General features: G+C 33.8%; 1 protein-coding gene across 17 annotated transcripts in view; it reads right to left on the reverse strand.

Moving 5' to 3' along the window:
• The window catches only part of WDPCP (WD repeat containing planar cell polarity effector), a 429,099-nt gene that overhangs the window by 236,268 nt on the left and 166,111 nt on the right, over positions 1-26,720 (reverse strand). For all 17 annotated transcript variants that reach the window (XM_072768570.1, XM_072768566.1, XM_072768568.1 and 14 more), the window contains 2 exons: positions 16,026-16,214; positions 12,429-12,552 (listed from right to left, as the gene is read on the reverse strand). In XM_072768570.1, coding sequence (XP_072624671.1) covers positions 12,429-12,552; positions 16,026-16,214 — 313 coding nt within the window. The remainder of the gene's footprint in view (positions 1-12,428; positions 12,553-16,025; positions 16,215-26,720) is intronic.

Raw genomic sequence — 26,720 nt, forward strand, 5'->3', positions numbered from 1 at the left:
CCAAAAATGTTAAGATACCTAGGAATAAACCTAACCAAAGAGGTAAAAGATCTGTATTCTGAAAACTACAAAACACTTATGAAAGAAATTGAAGAAGATACAAAGAAATGAAAAAACATTCCATGTTCATGGATTAAAAGAACAAATACTATTCAAATGTCTATATTACCCAAAGTAATCTACATATTCAATGCAACCTCAATCAAAATAACACCAGCATTTTTCACACTAGAACAAATAACTTTAATATTTGTATGGAACAAGAAAAAACCCCAAATAGCCAAAGTAACATTGAGAAAGCAAAGCAAAGCAGGAGGTATCATTATCCCAGACTTCAAGCTATATTACAAAGCTATAATCATCAAAATAGTATGGAACTGGCACAAAAACAGACACATAGATCAATGGAACAGAATAGAAAACCCAGATATGGACCCTCAACTATGGTCAACTAATCTTTGGCAAAGTAGGAAAAAATATCCAATGAAAAAAAGATAAGTCTCTTAACAAATGGTGATGGGAAAAGTGGACAAAAACATGCTGAAGAATGAAACCGGAACGTTTTCTTACGCCATACATAAAAATAAATTCAAAATGGATGAAAGCACTAAATATGAGAGGAAACCATCATAAATCTAGACAAGAACACAGGTAGCAACCTCTCTGATATCAGCTATAGCAACTGCTTCCTAGATGTGTCTCCTGAGGCAAGGGGAAAAAAAGGAAAGGTAAACTATTGGGAGTTCATCAAGATAAAAAGCTTCAACAGTGAAGGAAACAACCAACAAAACTTAAAAGCAAACAATGGAATGGGAGAAGATATTTGCAAATGATATATCTGATAAAGGGCTAGTATCCAGAATATATACACACATACATACATATATATATATATATATATATATATATATATATATACACATACATGTGTGTATATATAATATATATATATACATACACACATATATACATATAATCTACATATAAGAACTCCTCAAAATCAACACCCTAAAAATAATCCAGTTAAGAAATGGGTAGAAGACATGAATGACATTTCTCTATACAAATGACCAAAAAGCATAAGAAAAAATGTTCAGCATCACTCATCATCAGGGAAATACAAATCAAAACCACAATGACATACCACTTTACCCAGGTCAGAATGGCTAAAATTAGCAACTCAGAAAACAACAGATGTTGTCTAGGATGTGAAGAAAAGGGAACCCTTTTTTGCACTCTTGGTGGGAATGCAAACTGGTACAGCCACTCTGGAAAACAGTATTGAGGTTCCCCAAAAAGTTAAAAATAGAACTACCCTGTGACCCAGCAATTGCACTAAGTATTTATCCAAAGGATACAAAAATGCTGATTCAAAGGGGCACCTGCACCCCAATGTTTATAGCAGCACTATCACTAGCAGCCATATTATGGAAAGAGCCCAAATGTCCACTGACTGATGAATGGATAAAGAAGATGTGTTGTGTGTGTGTGTGTGGAATGTTCACACACACACACACACACACACACACATATATAATGGAATATAGTCTGCCATCAAAAAAGAATGAAATCTTCCCATTTGCAATGATGTGAATGATACTAGAGTGTAACATGCTATGCATAGTAAGTCAGAGAAAGACAAACACATTATTTCACTCATGTGTAGATTTTAAGAAACAAAAAAGATAAACATAGGGGGAGGGAAGGCAAAATAAAATAAGATAAAAATAGAGAAGGAAGCAAAGTATAAAAGACTCAATGGTAGAGAACAAACTGGGGGTTGCTGGAGGGGAAGCAGGTGTGGGGATGATTTTAATGAGTGATGGGCATTAAGGAGGGCACTTGTTGAGATGAGCACTGAATGTTATATGTAAGTGATCAATCACTAAATTCTACTCCTGAAACCCAATACTACACTATATATTAACTAACTTAAATTTAAATAGATACATACATACATACATACTTAAATAAATAAAAATTAAAACATGACCCACTTACATGTTTCCTCCAGGAAACTCACTTTGAATATAATATACATTAACACTTAAGGATGGAAAAAATATTATGCAAACACAAATAAAAATAAATAAATTTCTATACTGACAATGATAAAGACTTAAGAGCAAAGAAAATTACCAGAGACAGAGAGATATTACATAATGGGTAAGTCATTCTACCATAAAGACAGTATATATCACACCTCAAATCTGAAAATATGTGAGAAAAACTGATAAAACTGGAAAGAGAAAAAGATAAATCACAATTATGGTTGGAGACTTCAACACCCCTCTCTCAAAATAGATAGAACAACTAGACAGAAAATCAGTAAAGTCATGTTATAATTCAATAGCACCATAAACCAGCTTGATCTGTTGACATTTATAGAACATTCCACCCCACAGCATCAGAGTATACATTCTTTCCTAGATATTCTGGTCATAAAATAAACCTTAAGATATGTAAAAGAAGTGAAAACATACAGTGTGTTCTCTGACCACAATGGAATCAAACTAGAAATCAGTAACAGATAATAGGAAAATCTCCACTTACAAACAGCATACTTCTAAATAATCAGTGAGTTAAAGTCTCAATGTAAAATTTTAAAAATAAGACTTTAACTGAAAGTGAAAATACAACATATCAAAATGTGTGACACAGTGAAAGCAATAATTAGAGGGAAATTTATAACACTAAATGCTCATATTGGAAAAGAGGAAAAGTCTAAAGTCAATAAGCTTCCTTGGTACTACAGTTATTGTGGTGATATACATTAAGTAATGTACAGAATTGTTGCATCACTGTTGTACACCTGAAACTGATATAACATTGTATGTCAACTATACTTTGGTAATAAATTTTTAAAAAATTAAACATTACCCATGGAAAAATAATCTAAGCGCCCACCACAAGAAACTTAAAAAAGAGCAGAATAAACCCAAAGCAAGAAGGATAAAATCAATGAAATTGAAACAAAAAAAAAAAAGAGGAAAAAATCAGTGAAACAAAGCACTGTTTCTTCAACAAGATCAATAAAATTGATGAACCTCTATCTAACAAGACTGACAAAGAAAGAAGACACAAATTACTAATATCAAGAATGAAACAGATTATCACTATAGACCCTATAGACATCCAACAGTTAATAAGGGAATATTACAAACAACATACAAACATAAATTTGACAGTTTAGATGAAACTGACTAATTCTTCAAGAAGTACAATCAAAATCTATCTAATATGAAACACAATCTGCATAGCTCTGTAACTAAGGAAATTGAATTCATAATTTAAGAAAACACTACAAAAGAAATCTCTAGGCCTAGATTTTTTTTCACTTGAGAGTATTTAATAAATTAACAAAATTTCTACATTATCCCTTCTAGAGAGCTTAAGCAGAAGCACTTCCCAAGGCCAAGAATCAAAACATATAAAGAACTTGCAAAATGTAACAGTAAAAAAAAAAAAAAAAATTAGAAAATGGGCAAAAGATATTGAGACACTTCATCAAAGAGGATCTACTACTGGCAAATAATTGTATGAAAATATATTCAACATCTCTATGCATTAGGGCATGGAAACTAATACTACACTGAGGTATCACTACATACCTCTCGGAATGTCTAAAATACAAAACAAGGCTAAAATGTGAGGATTAAATAAGATCATTTTTATAAAGCCCTCAGCTTTAACTAGTATACATTAAATAATAGCCATTTACATAATAATACAAATCATTCATATAGGAAAATGTATGCATTCATCATCAGTAAAAAAAAGAAATTAATATTAAAGTATATGGGGACAAAGGGTAAATGAGAAGTCTCTAGACTTTCCTCCCAATTTTACTCTGAATCTAACTGCTCTAAACTGCTCAAAAATGAAGTTTATTAATTACTAAAAAAAAAACTTTAATAGAAAGAATATATAAAAAATTAAAGCAGAAAGATGCCAAATTCTACCTTTTTTAAAAAAAATTTTATTTATTTACTTGAGAGAGAGAGAAGCAGACTCCTTACTGAACAGAAAGCCTATTATGGGGGTTGATCCCAAGACTTGGAGATGATGACCCAAGCCAAAGGCAGACACTTAACCAACTGAGCCACCCAAGAGCCCCTTGACTCTAAGAAGTCTTAAGATTCATCCATCCAATTATGCCTTACAAGCAGACCATCCCCACTCTTAGCTTGATCCCTACAATGAATCCAGTCTATTTCTCTCGTATTGGATAAAAGAGTTCCTAAGGCCATTACAGTAATTCTATTCAAATAGAATGGTTATTATCACAGCTTTCCAAAGAATCATGGTTTTCCTTAACAATGCAGTTTTTACCCATCATGATTTTTTAGCTACAATATCTGAGAGAGAATGTGTGAGCAACATCAACAAAATCTAAGGACTTACTTCATTGGTATAGTTACATATAGGGAAGTAATGCTTTAAGGAATGCCAGATTGCCAAATGCAACACAGTATTAATGTTTGGGCCACACCCCTACCTCACACCCCTAACTACAAAAGGGGAACCTTAAGAAGAGCCAAGTGTATAAAATTTGTTCATGAAATATCTTTCAATTTATCTATACCTATACTCTGCCAATTTTGTTTGGTATCTTAGTTTACTGATTTACAATGTTTTTTCAAACTGCTATTATGGTAGAGGCCCCTAACCCCTTGGCAGAAATCCAAAGTACCCTCATACCCACAGTTTTCCTTCCCAAGCAGCCCTAACTGGGCCTGCATGAAAACCAGCAAATTCACGTATAAAAGTAATCTTTCCAGGTGCTTTTAGTTGAAGGGCTTGAGGTTTTTCTGTTCTTCCCTTCTGCTTATTTTCCCTTTTTGTTCTTTCAACTTTAAAAAACAAACAAAAAGTCTGTTCATATGTGTGTGGACCACTTTCTGAAGGCCACAATAAATTTTTAAAATCTGAGTACCATATCAAAGAGAGTAAAAGTTTCTTGGAATGCCACCATATCAAATCAACCCTCTTAGGATTTTTTCTTTAAAATTTCATGTACTAAAAAAAATAAAAATAAAAAAAATAAAATTTCATGTACTAAATAATTGCAACTATGTAAATATATATACATTTGAAAAACGGACTACAAGAAAAACAAAAAAAATTGAGTACAGTGGTGGAATTTCACTTGTTAAAAGTCTCTTGGGACTACAGCTTACTTCATGGGAAATGTTAATTACTAATTTTTTAGTGGTTATAGAGCTATTCAGATCTTCTATTTCTTTTTTAGTTTTCATTATTTTTTCTAAAAAATTTCCATATCACCTAATTTTTCAAGTTTTTTGTAATGAAGTTGTTCATAGTAAACAGGGTTATTTCAATATTTAAAGTCCTCTCATATGTCTATCATTAGGCCTCTTTTATATCCCTCATACTATTCACTATTTTTCTATTTTCTAATCTTGTCAAAAAAACAAATGCTTAGCTTTATTGATTATCGTACCACTTTTTTGTTATGTTAACTTCTGAACATACTTATATTATTTCCTTTTCTACTTTCTTTGAGTATATTTTGTTGATATTTTTAAAATTTCTTACACTGTATAACTTTTTGAGTCTTTCTTCTTTTCCATCATAAACAGTTAACTTTATAACCCTGCTTCAGAACTCACCTCTGAATTCCTCATTCAAACTCAACATGTCCAAAACCAATCTCAGGACATTTTCCCACACACTTATTCTTCCTGTGTTCTTACCAGTCTTGTCAATGGAAACTCCATTTTTCCAGTTACTCTGGTCCAAACACTTGATGTCATCTTTGACTTCTCTTTCTATCATATTCTTTATCCAGTCTGTCAGCAAATGCTGTCAGCAAAACCTTTAATATATCCAAAATCCAACCATTCTATCGTCATCCCTTTGCCAGCCTGCTCTGAATAGCCACTATTTCTCAGTCGTTATTACAATAGACTCCCAAACGTTCTCCTTGCCCTTATCTGACATAGCATCTGAAGGATCCATTCACAAGTTAATTCCAAATCATCTATTAACTTCCCCTACTATTCAAGAAAAAAAAAATCTCAATTCCTTACAATAGGCAACAAAGATTTATATTACCAAGCCACATGTTCCTTCTCTGACCCATTCTCCTATTAGCTTGCCTCTCCATTCACTGCTTCAGTGAAACTCCTGGGATTTAACTTATATTTACCTTCTTAGTGAGGCCTTCCTTGACAACTTTATTTAAAACTGCAGTCCACTCACTCCACCATTCAACATTCCCTAACCCCAGTAGCTTTGTTCATCTTTGTAGAATATATCATTAGCTAAAATATTATATATTTTACTTACTTTATGGTGCCACAGATTTTTGTATGTGTATCTGTTTTGTTCTTTGCTATAGTCCTAGTTCTAACAATAAGTGCTGGCATGTGACGCTCAGAAATTAGTTACCGAGTAAAGACAACTAATCTTTTGCAATTTTCATGGCTCTATGGCCTCGAATATGGTCAATTTAAAAAAAATGTTTTTGTCTGTTCATGCAAAAAGTATTATCACCAACGTTGTATATAGTACGCTACACATGTCCATTAAATCAAGCTTTTAATTATGTTGTTCTAATCTTACATTTTCTTACTGATATTTTGTTTGCTTAATCTATCAATTACCACATGAAAGAAATTAAAATCTCCCAGCTATGGTGGTAGATTTATCAGTTTATTTCATGTGTACTTAAACTGTGTTTTACACATTTAGAATTGTTATATCTTTCTAGTTAAACGATTTTTCTGCGAATACTGACTTCTAGTAATCCCTACTAATGATTTTGCTCTAAAGACTATTTCTGTAACATCACTAGCTCCTTTTTGGATATTTACCTAGTATAATTTCTTCCATTCTCTAACTTTTAGACTTGTTTTACGTCTCTTGTAAAAACTTAGAAAACTCCGTTTCAAAAACCTTTGCAAATGAAAAATTTTGCTCACTTACATTGATTATTGATTTTTAAAACTGATTTCTACCACCTTATTGTGTGTTTTGCTTTCCATTTTTTAAAACTGCTTTTTTAATGTTTCTTCCCCCTGTATGCTGCACCCTCCCTCAATTCTTGCCTTCTTTTGGGGTGAATATTTCTTCCTCATCCAACATTTTCACTGTATTTGTTTGAAAAATTATACACCCTATTTCTATTTTTTTAGTGATTACTCTAGAATATCTACCATGTATATTTCACTTAATAAAATCTAGTATTAATCAGTATCTCTGTATTCCTTTTGAAAAGTATAAAGGCCATAGAATGCTTTAACTTCTTCATTCATTTTCTAATTTAGTTATTGTTACTGTCCAGGATTTTATCTTAATTTTTAAAACCACCTGAATTAGACATTAGTGTTTATGTTTCATACTATCAATTTTTGTGTTCCGACAAGTTTAATATTCTTTTTGGCTTACTATTCCTTCTTGCCATTCATACCCTCCCCTTCCTTATAGTTCAGAGAAGGTGCTACCCCTTCAATGGTACTAGATTGATGTGGGGAATCTCAGATCCAATCTCCCACTCTGCTTGAGCCCTAGGCTTTGTCTCCTACACTCTGAATATACAGCCTTTGTAAACCAAGTTCCTCACTGCCAGGTGCCAGCACATGCCCTCAAGGGAAACTTTGAGTTTGCTTACTCTTGTGGAATCTAGCATCCTTGTCATTTTAACCTCTGAGCGTTTCCCTTCCTTTCCTGCCAGCTCAACCTTGCTTTAAGCAAATATTTTAGATATACTATCCAGCATTTTAGATGATCTGACCAGGAAGTTTTTCTCTTCAAATCATTTATCTTGTTCCCTAAGTATTCTGAGGTTACTGTTTTAGAATTCATATTCTTTGAGTTGATTTCATATAATGGTTTTACTTACTGTGTATGCTCCATTAGTGAAAAGTGTAATTGAAAACCATTTAAAAATCAAATTGGTTAGCAACTGTTTTAGTCACAAATTTTTTTTGCCTATCATATATATTTATTGCATAAGCTAAGAACCATTTTGAAAGCTAAGAATAATTTCCAAAACACTAAGTATAACTGAACTCTAAATATTGACTCCAATATAATGTGTATTTCCCTCCAACACCTTATTATAAAAAATTTCAAACATCTAAGAAAGTTGAAAGAATATATTTACCACCTAGATTCTATCATCATTTTACAATATTGTTTTATCACATATCCATCCATCTCCCTTTTTACCTATCAATTAATCTTACTTTTTGTTGCAGTGCAAAAGAAAATTCAGACATCAATAAATTCCGCCTCAAATATTTCACATAGTATTTTTATTTGTAGGCAATAAAGCTCTCTCAACATTTTGCTTACTATTTTATAAGAACCGAAAGCATGACTCTGTGCCATAATCACCTAATACCATTTAAATCAGATAACAGTGGTCTTCTAGTTAAAAGGGGAAATAAGTAGAATAAATTAATTTTAATCCTTTATATTTCCAAGGAGTACAATCATATGTGGCACATTCATTTGAAATGTCTGCCCTTTTATTTTATCAGTATCTAGGAGTTCCTATTATAGTTTCTATTTATTTATAATGAAAAGCTCTTACTTGTTAATACTTTCCTATTCAATAGTTCTGGAGGACTATTCAATTTTATGAAGACAGAGAAGCGAACAACCAACTTCTGAATTTAGCCTAGGTAGTTGCATTTGCCTTCTATGATTTATAATAAGAAATACATATTTGGCCTTTGTCCCATTCCTGGCACAGAGCTCCTAAAATCCTTGGAATTTCCTAACTGAAAGGAAAGTCTTTTGTTATTCGTAACAAGCCCTTTTCAGCCACACCTGAGTTTATATTACAGACTTTGTGAAAGCCTGTAGGATGGGGCTGATTGTCACTGGAATCAAGCACAAGATTAGAGGATTAGAAATTTCAGCCCCACCCCCAAACCTGGGGCCACAGAAGAGGGGCTGGAGGTTGAATTATTACCAATGGCCAATTATTTAATCAATCATGCCTATGTAAGGAAGCCTGCAGAAATATCCAAAAGGACTGGGTTGAAAGAGCTTCCAAACTTGGTGAACACGTAGAGGTGCTGAGAGGGTGGCACTCCTGGAAAGGGAATCAGGTTTCACATCCTTTCCCATATAACTTGCCCTATATATCTCTTCATCTGGCTGTTCACTTGTATCCTTTAATACATCCTTTAAAATACCAGCAATAGTAAATAAACTGCGCGCCTGGGTTCTGTGAACCATGCTAGCAAATTATTGAACCTGAGGAAGGGGTAGCAGCAAACTCTCAATTGGTAGCCAAATTGGACAGAATTTGTGGGTAACATGGGGACATACTGCTTGCAAATGGCAGCTGAAGTAGGGACACTTCTGTGGGACTGATCCCTTTACAAGTGGGGTCTATGCTAACTCTCTTAGTGTCAGAATTGAACTGAATTATAGGACACCTAGTAGGTGTCAGAGAACTGGTCGATATGGGGAGAAAAAAAGCTCCTGCCTATATGGTGTCAGAAGTGTGAATATGAGAGTAAAGGAAAGAACACTGAATTTTTTTCTCTACATCTTAAATAGATAAGTTTTTTCCAGCTTAATGATTATATGAATTAAACTGTATTATCTACTTAAAATTTTATCATAGTAAACATTTTATTTAGCTATCATATCAATATAGTAATCCCGTTTTCTATCCTCAATGTTAGGAGCAATGATTTAAATTTACAGGAAACATTTCTTTATGAAAATTTACCACTTTGAACACAAAAAAGAAGTGTCAAAAAAGGACATGAGAAATTCGTTTTAAAGTTTAGATTCGGGCAGCCCCGGTGGCTCAGTGGTTTAGCGCCGCCTTCAGCCCGGGCATAATCCTGGCAACCCGGGATTGAGTCCCAGGTCAGGCTCCCTGCATGGAGCCTGCTTCTCCCTCTGCCTGTGTCTCTGCCTCTCTCTCTGTCTCTCATGAATAAAAAATTAATTAATTAATTAATTAATTAATTAATTAAAAATAAAGTTTAGATTCATTTGGATTTGGAAGAAGACTGTCAAGATAATTTTTTTAACTTGCTAAAGATAAAAAGATCCATGGTCTTCCTCTAATGTCAAGATAAAAACAAAATTGTATGCAAAAGTATTTTAATAACCCACACAGATAATTGTCAATTGTCACAAATTCATACTATGACTTCACACTTTATATGCTCTATGAAATTAAAATCACGGTAATATTTTATTCCTTATCAATAGAGCCCAATCTGGACTCAAGCAATCTTGGTCCTCAGTTTTACCAATTAATAACTGGAGGTACAACCCTACTCTGCATGGTGCTCCTGGGTTTTCATCTTTAATTTGAAATTCTTTATGATGGTCTTTACTGTTTAGGACATATTCCATTATCTAATAACTTTTTTAGAGTATTAATATACTGGCTAGACAAGGTACAGGTTGTAATTCAATTCTAGCACTTTGCAAATACAAAAAAGTATTTGGCCTGTTCCTCTCCCCTAAGCAGGAAAACTTCTTGGCAACAGATTAAACAAAAGAATAATTCCAATTTAAGGTATCTCATTTAATTTCTTCTAAACTTACTCTGCTTTTTTCATGACATACATAGCCTGTCAAAAGAACTAATAAAAACACTCATTATCACTGAAATAATTGCAAAGCCTGCAAAAAAGAAAACGTGAAAAACCTAGTATATCCCAAGGAAAAATATTCAATTCCAGGTATAACCACACAGAAATGCTAGCGTCTAATAATAATGATAACAATAGTCACCTCATCAGAATACATTCCAAAACATAATTAGAATACTGCATTTGAAGAAAACCCAATGAACAAAACATTGCACATTAGTACACTGTATGAATATAAGCAGGATATGAGCATCCTAGGACCAGCAACATTATAAAATGTAAGACTTATGCTCAACTAAATCAATGCATAAAGTCAAAGAAGCCAAACATAGTGAGGCCACCAAGAATATGCCTCCAAAACATGTTTCATTCACATTAATCTTTTTGGGCTCTTCAGGCAGGAGGTGAATTCATTAGTTTTCCCCAGAAACAAGGAAAACAAAATATAGGCAGAGCAAAGAACAAAGCCCTAAGTCCAAATAGATGTGACATCAGCCCCAATATTTTTGGCATATGTTCATATATAAAAAACTGCCTTATTCAGAATGAAGAGTCTCTTGGGATATGCTAAAGTCATTCAGATAAAAAGGCCAGATTCAATCATAGATTATAATTCATGTAATATATTAACATTTCTCAGCTTCTAAAAAAATTATTTTCCAAAGTCTTCACTGTTGGGTAGAGATCAAAGTGCCACTTAACAAATACCTTATTTGTCAAATGATAATACCCTCTTACAGGGTTTTTAAGAAAAAAGGAGAGATTACACATGAAATTCCTTAAAAGAGTTAAAAAGAACTATAACAGATAAGTAAAATTAAAACTCTATATGCAACTCGATGCGATACTTCCTTTTGTTACATGAAGTTGATAATTCTATTGCTTCCTGTTATAAAGTACATCGTATATAAAAGTATACAATATATATTCAATTAAAAGAATGATATTATAATGGACCCTGATATATATCCCTCTCATATTAAAAAATGGAACATTACTAATATCTTGGAAGCTCCCATGTGCCTATTCCTATCTTATTTCTTTTAACCCACCCTATACTACCCTAAATTTTGTGCTAATCGCTTCCTTGCTTTTATTTATAGCATTGACACATGTATATGTACCCCTAAACTATCTAGCTATCATCTATCTATATCCATCCATTCACCTTCCAGCCTTCCTTCCATCCATACATCCATCCGTTTTTTGAACTTTATATATATAATTGAATATGCTCATGTACTTATCCTTCAACTTCTATAGTGTTTTTTCTCAGTGATTTCTTGATATTATTATATAATTTTTCATATAATCCCTAAGATTAAAGAGATATATGATACCTATTTAAAAAGCAGAGAAAATGAGGCACAGTGAGACTAAGAACTTGCCACATTATATGAGAAGACAATGGACAAATCTTTCAATGCTAATTCTGAAAGAAAAGCAAACCAATGACTGTCTCAGAGCTTGATAGCATATTCATATTTTTAGTTTCATTTAAAACTAAAACGTTTCTCTAGTGCTAAGAGCACAACTAAGTTAATATTTTAAAACGGACTTTGCCCAAAAGAAATTGACTTTACATAGTTAGTATTGTTTGCTTTCATATTAAAGCGGAAGTTATATTCAAATGTACTGATGATGTAAAAGCCCTAAACAATATTCAAATGTATCCTTTAAAAGGAAAACAAGACTATCAAGAGAAGATTCGTTTTTTTCCTAGGAAATGGACTATTAGAAAACAGCCATATTATGGAATATTCTGATTAAAGAAAATGCTCATTAAATAGGTAGTCTGACGCTCATCAATTCCAAGATGTTGTTCACCTGAGCAAGTGATGGAAGAATCTTCTTGCATATTTGCTGATTTCGTCTCTATATTCCAATATGGTTGTATCCAGGAGTGGTCTTGTTGGAGCATAAAAGGTTCCAAGGCTTGCCTCAAGCTGTGCTGTGGAATTCAAACATAGCAGCACTAAAACAAGTGAAACTCCTTCAATTACAACAGAATACTCATGTTTGCAGTCAGTCAGGTTTTGCAAACTTGGATGAAATGTGAGCTTGTTGCAGGAAAGATGAAATTAAAATATGACAGCTGGTACAAAAACAAACCTGTGTATAAACTTTCACTTGAGGCAAAGCTGACAATGACTCTGAGCAACAAAAAGCTGTCAAAACTGAAGAAATCCATAATGAACCAACCTCTCACCACAAATGGGTAATTAAAACAGTGACTCATCAAAGTAACACAGTTTGAACTAGTATTTCCAGTAAAATCAAGTCACTGTGCTCAACATTTACTCTCTTTAATTGAAAGGAGAAAACTACCCTTTTTGCATTGGGGATTGAAGTTAAGTATTAGAAGTGTTTTTAAAGTAATGCAAACAAAAATAGCCCTATTGGAGTAATAATATCTTTCTAAGACAATTTCAAAGAAACAGTGAAAGTCCCCATACCTTCCCTAAATATTGTCCTAAAAAACAAGATTGTTGGTTTTGTCCAAGTATGAAAGCTAATACCCCTGGGAGGGATGACATGCTAATCCACTCTTGGTCAACTGACACCTTCCTAGGAAAAAAGGATTGGAGAGCAAGTTTTGATAAACCAGAGGACTAGAGACTGGGAGAAAAAGGCGCATTTTGCCTACTTCATAATTTTACCACGCCATGCCTTTGGAGTTGTGTTTTCTCCCAGAAATACCTGGAAGTTATATAATTACAGTAATGGTGACAGTTGTATGACAACACTACAGTTCACAGTGAGACTCCATTGATTTTTATATTACTAACACTGGATTGAATAAACAATTCCTTATTTAGCAAAACTCTTTAGTTTTAGGCATATTTGGTTTGAAAGTATTAAATACCTCATCAGAGTAATTGCTATGGAGTTGGCTAAGCTGTTAGTAATTTCTTTTTTTTAATCTCAACTCTAGACAGTAAAGTAAGATGAACTTTAGGGGTATTTTCTTTCAAAGCAGCAGTCAATTTAGATTAAAATTGAATACGGCAATGCTATTGTGAAAACAAGCCAGATCCTCTTGCCATTGCTTGTTTTCCTGACAGCATGTACTTCTGAAATGTTCAAGCCTACATGGAATACTCATAACTCCCAGCACAGTTATAGATTCATTAGATAGCCCAGCTTGATGTTTAAGGCAGAAATGAAGATCTCAAAGATAACCACAACACAGCTACAAATAAAAGAGCTCACTGGGTTCCACTAATAAAAAGGAAAACAAATTACCACGTCAAATGTTAGATTCGGAGAGCATAAATCTCAATAGAGAAGAATTCTGAGTGTCTTAGAAATGTATTTTGCAGTTGCTTGGGGAAAAACACATATACCTACTTAAAATATACATATTCTGATAACCCGGCATCATGAAAGTGTTTTATTTTAATAGCCTAGTATCATACAAGCTTTTTTTTATTTCTCTATCTTACCAAAATGGTTCCTTGAAAATATCCTTTATTAAAGCAAGAATCTGATAATGCCCATTTGTGAATTCCCTAGTACTCTTTCTTACAACACAAAATCACCAAGGTGCCAGCAATTTCTCAGTGTCCTGAGCAACTGTCAATATTTTATCTTCTCTATAATTCTCCAACTATAAATTTAAGATCTCTGGTTTAGATTGCATATACCATAACAGACTTTCTTTATGGATTCTGCTTTTTTTTTCCTACTAATGTACCTTATCTTGAGAGTGTACCAATATAAGAAATAAGTACTTGAGATAACTCCGTAGGCAGACATATTGCAGTAATATCTAGTACCCTAACATATTGAAGTTATACTCTTCTTTTTAACTAATATGCATTGAATACCTACAGTAGGCCCAGCACTGTCTGTGCTAGGTATTTTCTCACTGTAGAAATACTGGACCTTCCATAGATGGGTTGGACTACCTCCAAAAAGCACATTCAATTAACATTAAATAAATACTTGTTGTGGGCCTCCTGTGAGTTGGGACAAGTCCCATAATGTGAACTTCCTGAAGGAACATGCCCACTAAAATTACTACAATGAAGGTTATGTATAGAATTTCATCTAAACACTGTGTTTACTTTGGAAATGTAATAAAATGGAGTTAGAAAATCTATAAACATTCAAAGAAAATAGTAGGGGAAAACCTCTCCAGCCTTTTGACATATTTCCTGTTTTCTCTATCTTGTAAATTATGTAGGAACAGTTTCTCATGGGCTAGGACTTCTCATCATTAATGTCAATGCATCTTGCAAAGATTTTAAAGAAAGAAACAAGTGCAAGAGCATGTAGGTACATTTTACATTAAGTAAATAACTAAAAATAAAAATAACATATGCTGGATAATTGACAAATATAAAAATGAATTTCATCATTGTATGTGGCACATTATTTTACCCCCTTTTTTAAAGCAGTATTCTATTTAAGGGGTGCCTGGCTGGCTCCAGTTGGTAGAACGTGCAACTCTTGATCACAGGGTCATGAGTTCAAGTCCCACACTGGGCATACAGCTTACTTTAAAAAAAAAAAAAAAAGACAAAACAGTATCTTATCTTAGATCCTATGGGTACAATTACTTACTGAGGGAATGTAGAGAAATCTAAGCAGGCAGAAGGATATCAGAACTATCAGTTAGAATGAAAACAGGAGCAGCAGCCTGGACTACAATTCTCTTTCTCTTTCTCTTTCTCTTTCTCTCTCTCTCTCTCTCTCTCTCTCTCTCTCTCACACACACACACACACACACACACACACACACACACACACAAAATCAGTGGTAAGGACTATTCTCTGGACAAAAGACTTGGGGTGGGAGAGAAAAATATCGATGTCTAAAGTGAAGGAAGAATAAGGACTTTTGTTTGGTTCTTTGTGTACCAGATCCTAGAGAATACATAAAAATTTTTTTTTAAGATTTATTCATTTATTTGAGAGAGGCAGTGCATGTATGAGAAGGGAAGGGAGTAGAGGGGGAAGGAGAGGGACAAGGAGACTCCGCACTGAATGAAGCCCAACCCCAGACTCCATCTCATGACCCTGAGATCATGACCTAGGCTGAAATCAAACCAGATAGTTAACCAACTGAGCCACCCAGGTGCCCCGAGAGTATATAAAATTCTTGATTAAAGTTTGAAATTTGAGCATATTCCACACATGAACTTAAACTGAAATGTACAATGACTGCATTGTGAGTTCCAACATAGGTATATAAAAAAAAGTTACTGTTTATGTTGACATTATATAGTAAACCAGCATATAATTTTTTTCCATATAGATACTTGACATCTGATCTTATCAGTTTTAATAGGGCATTAACATTTTTATCTTTCAATCTCCAATAACGTAACTCAAAAAATCCTCAAAAGATAACTGACTCAATAAAATGTACTTCATGTATATACAAAATCAATTTACAAAGTGTATTTCATGTCTGACCTTCTCTCTCTGGAGTGAGTTTTTGTCTAAGAAGATGGTTTACAATGGCACTCATGCTGATAAAGCACTCATGGCCCAGAGTGTCCCAGTTCATACTGCTCAGGATGTTTATTGCCTCGTAGATCTCATCACAGTGAATATACTGGAATATGATGTCTGTCAGGCCCAGCTGTCCTTGCGTGAAAATACCTGTCACAAAAAAGTAAAACCAAGTGATTCTTTTAAAAATAAAAAGTAGACTAATAAAAACAGAGTTAACATTTCCATAAAGGAAAAACACAGTAATCATTTCTTACAGTAAGTGCTAGAAATGTGGGATTCAGGAGGCTATGAATAGTGATTCTGTGGTTAAATCTTCATTTTGAATTCCAGCTACCAACTCCATCTATCTTATGCCTATCATTGAGCATTAATTGATACTCCACATAATCAAACTGCTTACACTAAAAATGAATAAACATAAGAAGAATTTTTAGGTAAACCACAAGAGCTAACTCTATTTTTCCTATCAGTTGTTTAGGCCTCTGTTGTATACATTTACAGACAGGTTTTTGATGTGAACACAGTTCTTATTGACCAGCTTCATTAGTTCTAAGTTGTTTCTAGTTGTCAGCCCCATATACTTTGGTGTGGGTACAGGTAAGTACAAATATCCATGACAAATATGATTATATAAATACTTTTAAGTCTATTTTTATTAATGAGTACTCTCAATTGATAGTTTTTTCATAGGTACCACATACCAATTTACCTTAAACTGGCATTTAAAAACTATTCTTTTCTATTGAAGTAAGAAATGATTAATACTGTTAATGATGCCCTTCACAACTAATATTTACTTGAAATATTCTTGATACAATATAAACATATGTTTAACCTTCTAAAATGAAAGAAAATCTACTTCTAATCTGGTTTTTCTTTTTTTTAGATTTGATTTATTTATTCATGAGAGACACAAAGAGAGAGGCAGAAACACAGGCAGAGGGAGAAGCAGGCTCCCAGGCCCAGGACCCCAGCTCCCAGGCCCCCGGGATCATGCCCTAAGCTGAAGGTAGAGGCTCACCACTGAACCACTCAGGTGTCCCTCCACTTCTAATCTTAGAGGAGTAAGACCACACACACACACACACACACACACACACACACAAAACAGATGGGTCATTCTAATTATTTTATCATTTTTTTATATATGCTTGATCATTTGAAACTAATAATTTCTGTGTAATTAAACAACAGTAAATATTAGGGCTTTTAAGCAGGGTTTGATTTTTATTTTTGTAATCTTTCAAAAATGGCTGGCTATAAAACCTTTTACTTCAGCCAGTGTTTGATAATTAGAGTAAGTCTATAAAAACTTCTATAAATAATCATAAAGCTAAATGAGAAAATGTATGTAAAATTATTTGTAAGCTGTAAAATATATAAAATATTACTGCAATTCTTTTTATTACTATCATCATCATTTAACTGGAATAGTTATAGGTTTTAGGATTTAAAAAGTATATTAGAGTTCATAAGAAAGATGCCTAAATTCTTAATTTTAACTTCAAGTCACATTAAAATGAGAATTTGTGCTGTATCTGACAGGATTCAACTTGATAGGGAATCTGGGGAATTGCCCTGATTATACTAAGCAATAAAACCTCACTATTCTTTTTGTGTTGGTAAAATCAATGAATGGTACTATCCAAAAGCTTTCATGAGCCTGCAGTTAGGCACTGAAAGCTCTCATAAATCAGGGTGGTTCCTTGGCAGTAGATATTAATATGTAGGAACTTGATAGGAAACCAAAAATATCTGAAATCTGTTGACTCCATTTATACCCTAAACAATAATTATAGCAAGCAAAGGAACTGATCTGTCAAGAAAAAAACAAACAAAAAAAATCATAATCAAACTGTTCAAAAGGTTGATAAAGAGAAAAATCTTAAAAAGTAGCCAAAGAAAAAAACACACATATAAAGATATGAAAAATTGCAAACTTTGCTTCTGAAATCATGCAAGCCAGGAGTCAACAGCAAAACTTTAAAAACTGCTAAAATAAAAATGAATTAAACTAAAATTCTATACCTTTATAATAAAGAATTGAAAAATCATGAAAAACCATAATATCCTAAATGTACCTAATAACAGAAAATAATAAAGCAAAAAGTGATAGAACTGAAAGGAGAAAAAGTCAAAAGCCATAATTATAAATGGAGATTTTAGCATTTCTCTCTCACTAATTGAGAGAACACATAAACAAAATCAGTAAAGATAGAAAAACCTTGAAAAACACTAATAATGAATTTGATCTGACATATATAAAATACTTAACCCAATAACAGCAAAATACACATTCTTTTTACATGTACACAGAATATCAACCAAGATGTGGCATATTCAGGGTGATAAAACAACCCTCAATAAATTTAACTGTTTTGGGGAATCCCAGGGTGGCTCAGCAGTTTAGCGCCTGCCTTCAGCCCAGGGAGTGATCCTGGAGTCCTGGGATCGAGTCCCACATTGGGCTCCCTGCATGGAGCCTGCTTCTCCCTCTGCCTGTGTCTCTGCCTCTCTTTTTCTCTTTGTCTTTTATGAATGAATGAATGAATGAATAAATAAATAAATAAGCAAACAAATAAAATAAATAGATAGATAGATAGATAGATAGATAGATAGATAGATAGATAGATTGATTTAACTGTTTTGAAATCATACAGAGTAGGTCCTCTGACCACAACAGAATTAGATATCAATACAGAAAGATGTTTGAAAAATCTCCAAACATTTAGAAACTAGTCAACATTTATTTAAATAAACTGATTTAGGGGCACCTGTGTGGCTCAGTTTGTTAAGTGTCCGACTTCAGCTCAGGTCATGGTCTCAGGGTCCTGGGATCAAGCCCCACACAAGTCTCCCTGCTCAGCAGGTAGTCTGCTTGTCCCTTCCCCTCCCAATGCCCTTCCCCCTACTGGTGCTCTCTCTGTCTTTCTCTCTCAGATCAATAAAATCCTAAACTAACAAACTATGATTTAAAGAAGAAATCACAGGGGTGCCTGGTTGGCTTAGTCAGTAGAGCATACAACTCTTGACCTCAGGGTCATGAGTTCCAGCCCCACACGTTGGAGGTAGAGATTACTAAAAAAGAATAAATAAAAATAAAGAAGAAATCACAAAGTAAATTAAAAAATATCTCGAAATTTCAGAATAAAAATAAAAATGTAACATCAAAATTTGTGAGGTACAGCTATAGCAGTACTTAGAGGGAAATTTCTAGCTTTAAATGTTTTAATTAGAAAAGAAGAAAGATCTAAAATCAACAATACAAGCTCTCATGTTAAGAACCTACGGAAAGAAGAGCAAATTATACCTAAAGTAAACTGAAGAGTGGAAATGATACAAATAAGAAATAGAAAATAAAGAAGAGCCAATGAAATCAACAGCTGGCTCTTTGAAATGATCAGTAAAATTGACCAACCTCTGCCTAAATTGATTAAAAAAATAGAGTTGACACAACTTACCCAATCAAAAATAAAGACTATAGAACTACAGACATTAAAAAATATTGTTTAATATGAATAACTTTACACAAATATAATTTAAATGAAATGGATTCCTTGTAAGATTCAAGCTCTCTAAGCTCTTTCAATAAGGAATAAATAATTTGAATGACTCTGTTATTTAAATTTGAATTCATAGTTAAAGGAACTTTATACACATACACATGCAGGCATGTGCCCCACACATACAAAACCTGCATGTCCAGATGCCTTCATTGGTGAATTCTCTCAAACATCAAAAGAAGAAATAATATCAACTCAACACAACTCAAAAATATAAAAGAGGGAGTACTTGTCAACTCATTTCATGATATTAGCATTACACTAATATCAAAAATGACAGAGACATTACAGGAAAAGAAAAAGAAAACTACATACCAATATTTCCCATAAACAGAAAAATCCTTAACAAAATATTAGCAAGTCCAGCAATATATTAAACAGATCATATATCATAAATGAGAGATTTATCCAACAAATGCAAGGCCACTGAAACATCTGGAAACTAATCAGTACAATTCACCATATGACCAGAAAAAGCATATAATCATTTCTAATGATGCAAAAAAAAGCCCCTGAAAAAAATTCAATATACACGCAAGATAATGTGTCTCAGCCAACTAGGAATGGAATAGATTTTCTCAACCTAATAACATAATATTTATAGTGAAAAAACTAAATGCTTTCTAAGATCAAAAACAAAGCAAGGATGTCCTCTCTTGCCACTTCTATTTAATACTATACTGGAGATCCTAGCTAGTATAATAAGGGAAGAAACCAAAATAAACGGCATACAGGTTAATAAATAAGATTGTAAAACTGTTTTTAATTGCCATTGTCATAGGTCATCCCAGGAAGCTCTAAAGAATCTACAAAAACATTATTACAGAAAACAAAACCAAACAAAACAAAAAAAAACATTATTACAACTAAGAAATGAGTTTAAAAGGGTTGCAGGAGGGCAGCCCAGGTGGCTCAGCGGTTTAGCGCCGCCTTCAATCCAGGGTGTGATCCTGGAGACCTGGGATCAAGTCCCACATCAGGCTCCCTGCATGGAGCCTGCTTCTCCCTCTGCCTGTGTCTCTGCCTCTCTGCCTCTCTCTCTCTCTCTCTCTATCTCTCATGAATGAATAAATAAATAAAGTTTTTAAAAAAAGGGTTGCAGGATACATGGTCAATATTTTCAAATTTTATTTCCGTATAATCTCAATGAACAATTAAAATTGTAATTAGAAGTACTATTTACAGTAGCACCCAAAAACCTGAACAAAATATATGTAAGATCTTTACACTTAAAACTAAAAAAACACTGCTGAGAGAAATCTTATGAGATCTGAATAAATACAGAGGGATACTGTGTTCATAGACTGAGAGATTCAATATTGTTAAATTGTCATTCCACTCCAAATTCAACTACAGATTCAACATGCTCCAAATCAAAATCTCAAGTGTTTTTATGAAACTGACAAGTTCAGTTTAAAATTGACATAGAGGGCAGCCCCGGTGGCACAATGGTTTGGCGCCACCTGCAGCCTGGGGTGTGATCCTGGGGACCTGGGATCGAGTCCCACGTCAGGCTCCCGGCGTGGAGCCTGCTTCTCCCTCTGCCTGTGTCTCTGCCTCTCTCTCTCTCTGTGTCTATGAATAAATAAATAAAATCTTTAAAAAAAAGGCCGTTTAAAAAATAATAAAATAAAATAAAATTGACATAGAAATTTAAAAGATTTAGAGTAGCCAAAACAATTTTGAAATAGAACAAAGCTGGAGAACATTAGTATTTGATTTCAACATTTACCGTAAAACTACAGTAATTAAGACAGTGTAGTATTCATATTTAAAACTTAATTTCAATCCATGCTTCACGCTATATGCATTAATTAACTTGAAACAGACCATGAACCTAATTCTAAGAGCTAAAATCACAAAACTCCTAGAAGAAAACACGGTTAGAAAATTACTTCATAGACAGTACATGAAAAATACAAGTCATAAAGAATTTAAGAATTGAATTTCATTAAAATTAAAAACTCCTGCTACTAGAAACACAGTTAAGTAAATGAAAAGATAATTACAAGCTGGAAGAAAATATTCATAATACTAGTATCTTACAAAGAACTTATATTCAGAATATATAAAAACTTTTACATCTCAAAAATAAACAGTCCAACTAAATTTGGGCAAAAGATTTGAAGACATCAGAGAAGATATATGGCAAATAAACACATAAAAAGATGCTCAATTCCAACAGTCATCAGGGAAATGAAAATTAACACCATTACAAATCCATTAGAATCCCCCAAATTAAAAAGACCATTAATGCTAAGTGTTAGGATGTGGAGCAACTAGAACTCCAAAATATAGTGTTTCTTTTTCAGTTAAACATACATGTAGCCTATGGCCCAGTCATTCTACTCCTAGGTTTTTCCCAAGAGAAATTAAAATATACTTCGATATAAAGATGTGTACATGAAAGTACATGGCATTTTTATTGATATTAGCTTAAATCTGGAAACAACTCATGTCCATAAACATGTGGAACAATATACAAATTGTGGTTTATCTAAACAGCGGAATACTACTCAGTAACATAAAGGAAAATTTATAGATAAAACATATCAATATGGAATATTCTCACAGATGCTGAGTTAAAAAAGTAAGGCATTAGAAAAATACCTATTTTATGAGTCCTTTTCTATGAAATTCAGAAAAAGCAAATCTAATCAGTAATGACAGAAAGCAGGTCTGTGCTCTTCAGCTTTGAGGAAGATGAGGAATGGCTGCAAAAGGGTTTGAGAGAAGTTTTTGGTGATTGAAATCTATATCTTCTTGATTGTGGTAGTAATCATGAGGATATATACATTTGCCAAAACTCATTAAACTGTACATTTGGAATGGGTACATTTTATTTTATGTAAATTATACCCCAATAAATGTGACTTAAAAATCCATCATCATTCTAGTTTAAAGAAAGCAGAGTGCTATCTGGAGTAACAGTCCATTTCAAATGATAGGAGATCCAACTTTAAGATGAGTAGGCATCTAATAAATTATCTGACATTTTTTACAGCAATAAATTACCCCCAATTACTACTTGGGTAAAGTATAATATTTCAATAGCCCACTGAAAATAACTCTTTTGAAGAAAACATACTTCTTAAAAAAACACTAAGAGAAACATCATACTACTTGTTTTGTTAGACAGAATGACAAACACACATGCACATGCACATACTGCCTTTGATTTTCAAAATCCTAGGAGAGGAAAGAGGTTAGCTTTAATTATTTCTTGCTTGATATAATCACTTGAACATTTAATCTTTTCCCAACTTTGCGGTCTCTAGTGAGAGCACTACGGGGGCACTCCAGGTGGATGGAAAACTATCTAAACCATGGAAGGAGGAAGTGTAGAGCACATGCCTTGGATGGGGAGCTACACTCTTGCAAAAACAGCTAGGGGGATGTGCCCTGAGAGGCAGACAAGTGTTTATCAATCACTGAAGAATTTCAGGCTGAAAAATCCATGGCCAAATCTGCAGTTAGATCACTGTGGTGGCAGTTCAGGGGATTAACTGTGGGGTGGGATGAGAAGATTGGAAGGTAGAAGATTACAGAAAGAAAGCTACTATTTGATCACTGCTTGAAAGCAGGGTACGGGGGATCCCTGGGTGGCTCAGTGGTTCGGCGCCTGCCTTTGGCCCGGGGTGTGATCCTGGAGTCCTAGGATCGAGTCTCCTGGCATGGAGCCTGCTTCTCCCTCTGCCTGTGTCTCTGCCTCTCTTTCTCTCTGTGTCTCTCATGAATAAATAAATAAAATCTTTAAAAATAAATAAAATTAAAAAAAAACAGGGTAGGGCCAAATTAAGGTAATGACAGCAAGGCTGACTAGAGAGGTTTCTGACAGTATTTAGAAGGCAGAATTGAAAGGACTTGGTCACTAATTATATGGCATTAGGGGTGAGGGAGGATTCTAGGATGATTTCTCACTTGGGATTCCATCTGAATAACTGTGCCATCCACCAAAATGGAGAATATAAGAGAAGAAACAGGTTTGGGGAGAAGGAAAATAAGAAAAAGCTCTTAATCTGTATAAATCAGGAGGAGAGCTAAAAATGGAAACTTAGGGAGCCTCAACATATTCATGAGTATACAGAAGAAGGACATGAAAAAGTGATGAAAAGGTGGATTTCAGGTCACAGAAGGCAGGTATGATGAGAAATCAATGATGGTAGAAGTGGTCAGCAACTATTATTAAATGCTGAAAAGTCATCAAGTAAGATAAAAGAAATATATGTATCAAGTAGGAAGTCTCTGATGACCTTTCCAAAAGCAGTTCCAGAAGAACAATAAAGAACCAGGCCAGAACTTGATACTGTGAGGAACTAATGGGAAGTAAAGTAGCAGAAAAAGTTAGTGTTCACTATTATTTCAGTGAGTGTAACTACAAAAAGAAGGAGAACATTTGATTAGTAACAGAGAAGAAACAATTTTAAGGAAGAGATGTTCGTTTATTTGTTTTATAGTGTGGCTTGGGCCTCATCTACAAAGCAAAATTCATGGGGGCTGTGGGGAGGATGACAAAGTAAAGGTATCCATAGGAATGTAATGGGATCCAGATTGGAACTAGTGGTGGAACTGTCTTAGATAAGAGGAAGGGCTCCTTTTCCACTGAATTGAGAAGGAAAGATTTATGTTCATGTAGATAAATGGTTGGTTAGGTGGGTGGGTGGGGAGATGGTGAAGAGCAGATAAACTTAATGAAGTGCCAATTAAAAGGTATGACTCTTTAATTGGGCAGGGAGCTGAGAGGGCAGGGAGCTGACCATGTGAGTTTAAGGAGAGCAGTGAAAGTTGAAAAAGGTACTGATTGATGACAATGCAAAAGCTTTAATATCTCTGTAATATAATTAGGGACTCCTCTTTTGAAAATTAATCTCAGTCTACATATGTGGAAATATGGAACAATGATTGCCAAGCAAAGAAATCTGATTACATTTTGCTTTACATAAAACAGTACTTATTGGCTTCTATGTGGGAGGATGACACTTCTAGCTCCCTCCTGAGGAAGACATGCTCTTCAAATTCTTCTAACACTGGTGATGGCCTTTTAATCCCCAACACATTTGTGTGATGATTATAAGGATTCTAAATGGAAGTTCTAGCCTTGGAACAAAGTTTTCCTTCAACACTACACTGACCTATTCTCAAAGTCAAACTCCAAAAATCTTAGCATATTGGCACCAGCCACTGCCACGTTTACATATGACAGCATTCTATTTTAAACTATGATCTATGTCAGCTTCTTAAATTGTAAGCTACACCTTGCATGTCAAATTTTCCAAAGGCTTGCATAACAAGCTTATGAAAAAATCTCGTAAATGCTCCCTAGTGGAGAAACTGCACATGCAACTACCTGTTTATATATGCAGTAACTTGAATTATACATGAAAATTCCACATGGATGCCCAGAATCAGCACTGTGTTAATTCAAGAAGTATATTAAAATTTTTGGATGTATTTAGTAGCAGAACCTAAGAAAAATCTGTTCTTTAAACAGGGTTTTCTTTAAAAAAAAAAAAAAAAAAAAGATCTGTTAGTTGGAATCTACTGTTTCAAGGAATCTACTCTTCCTAGAAAAAATAAATAATCTGTAATAAATATTAATCTTACATTTTTAAAATTCTGGGAAACTCCATATTTAGATCTTTTAAAGAGTCTGTAAGTCTGTACAATTTCCCCTATCCCATAAAACTTAAGAGTCATATTGAAAATAAAATTTAAATGATAAATGTCAGTTGCAGAAGTTATCACCTTTTCATTTGAATGCTTGACTTCTATTGGATAATTCTCTTCCAAGAGACCTTCTTGGGAAAAAGAGGTGACAGCCAACTCATTGCCTAATTGATTTAGGAACAGTGCCCAGGGAGACAGTCCAATTAAGTTTACAAGCTGGCAATTAGCAGGAAGCCCTCTAAATCCCTACACTGAGAGCCTGTTTACTTTAGTAAGAAGGCAAATGTGCTAGAGATAGGAAGAGAAAGCTGTGCTTTTTGCAAAGCTGTTGTGAGTAGGCCCACAAGGGAGGGCTGAAGAAAAGCTAGGTATATGTGGGCAGACAGCCTTTTGTTTGACAGGTAACTGGGTAATTTAGAGGGTGTGTGTGTGTGTATGCGTGTGTGTGTGTGTGTGTGTGTGTGTTTTAACAGACATGCAAAACATCTAACATCCACTTTAATGAGTGTTGTGTATGGAGATATACAACTGTTAAACATGTAGTCGGGCAAAGTAGAACTGGATTATCTTACAATAAATGAGATTCCAAACATTTTTTTTCTTGGGCAACATGACCATTATAAACAGATTTAGTTGCGGTTTTATTATGTGGAAAGAATATAGTCCTCACATTATATCTACTATATCTTTCAGGTTAATCAAGTCATTTTCAACTAGATTTATTTCATGGGTTCAATTTCAGAGGTAGACATATTACCAAAAAAAAGTAAACTGACAGCTATTTAACAAACATTACAATGTCTTTCAAAACTTAATTTTGTACCACAGAGCCAAATCATGTAATGGGTTTAAAAATATATTTACTTTTCTGTTTTCAAGTTGCAATAATATGAATTAAAATCTATTTTTAAAACCTAAGTGAGGTTCTCTCAAGAATGTTAAGTTATACAAAACTACCTAAAGAATATTATAGGGAAAAAAAAGAATATTATAGGGCATAATGCATAGCTGGTAATGTAAAACTGCAAAAGACCAATGAATCATACTAATACAATTTTGTATTAAAGTTTCCTGGTTGAGGGGCACCTGCTGGCTTAGTCAGTAGAGCATACGACCCTTCATCTTCAGGTTGTAAGTTCAAGCTCCACACTGGATGTAGAAATTACTTAAAAAAAAAAATCTAAAAAAAAAAGTTTCCTGGTTGAAATGAGCTACATTAATACATGATTTTCATAATATTGAAAAACTTTTTCAATATTTTTATCTAAAAGGAAACAGAGTTGTATAACCTTCTGTCCAAATTCTAACCAAACATTTGCTTTCTCTTCTTTTAAAACATTTGTCTTACACATTGCAATCTGGGAAGCAATGGATACTTATCATCTAGAATAACTAATTAATAGAAAAAGTATTACATTCCTAC

The sequence above is a fragment of the Canis lupus genome, chromosome 11 (assembly GCF_048164855.1).
Source record: "Canis lupus baileyi chromosome 11, mCanLup2.hap1, whole genome shotgun sequence".
Taxonomy (NCBI): Eukaryota; Metazoa; Chordata; class Mammalia; order Carnivora; family Canidae; genus Canis; species Canis lupus.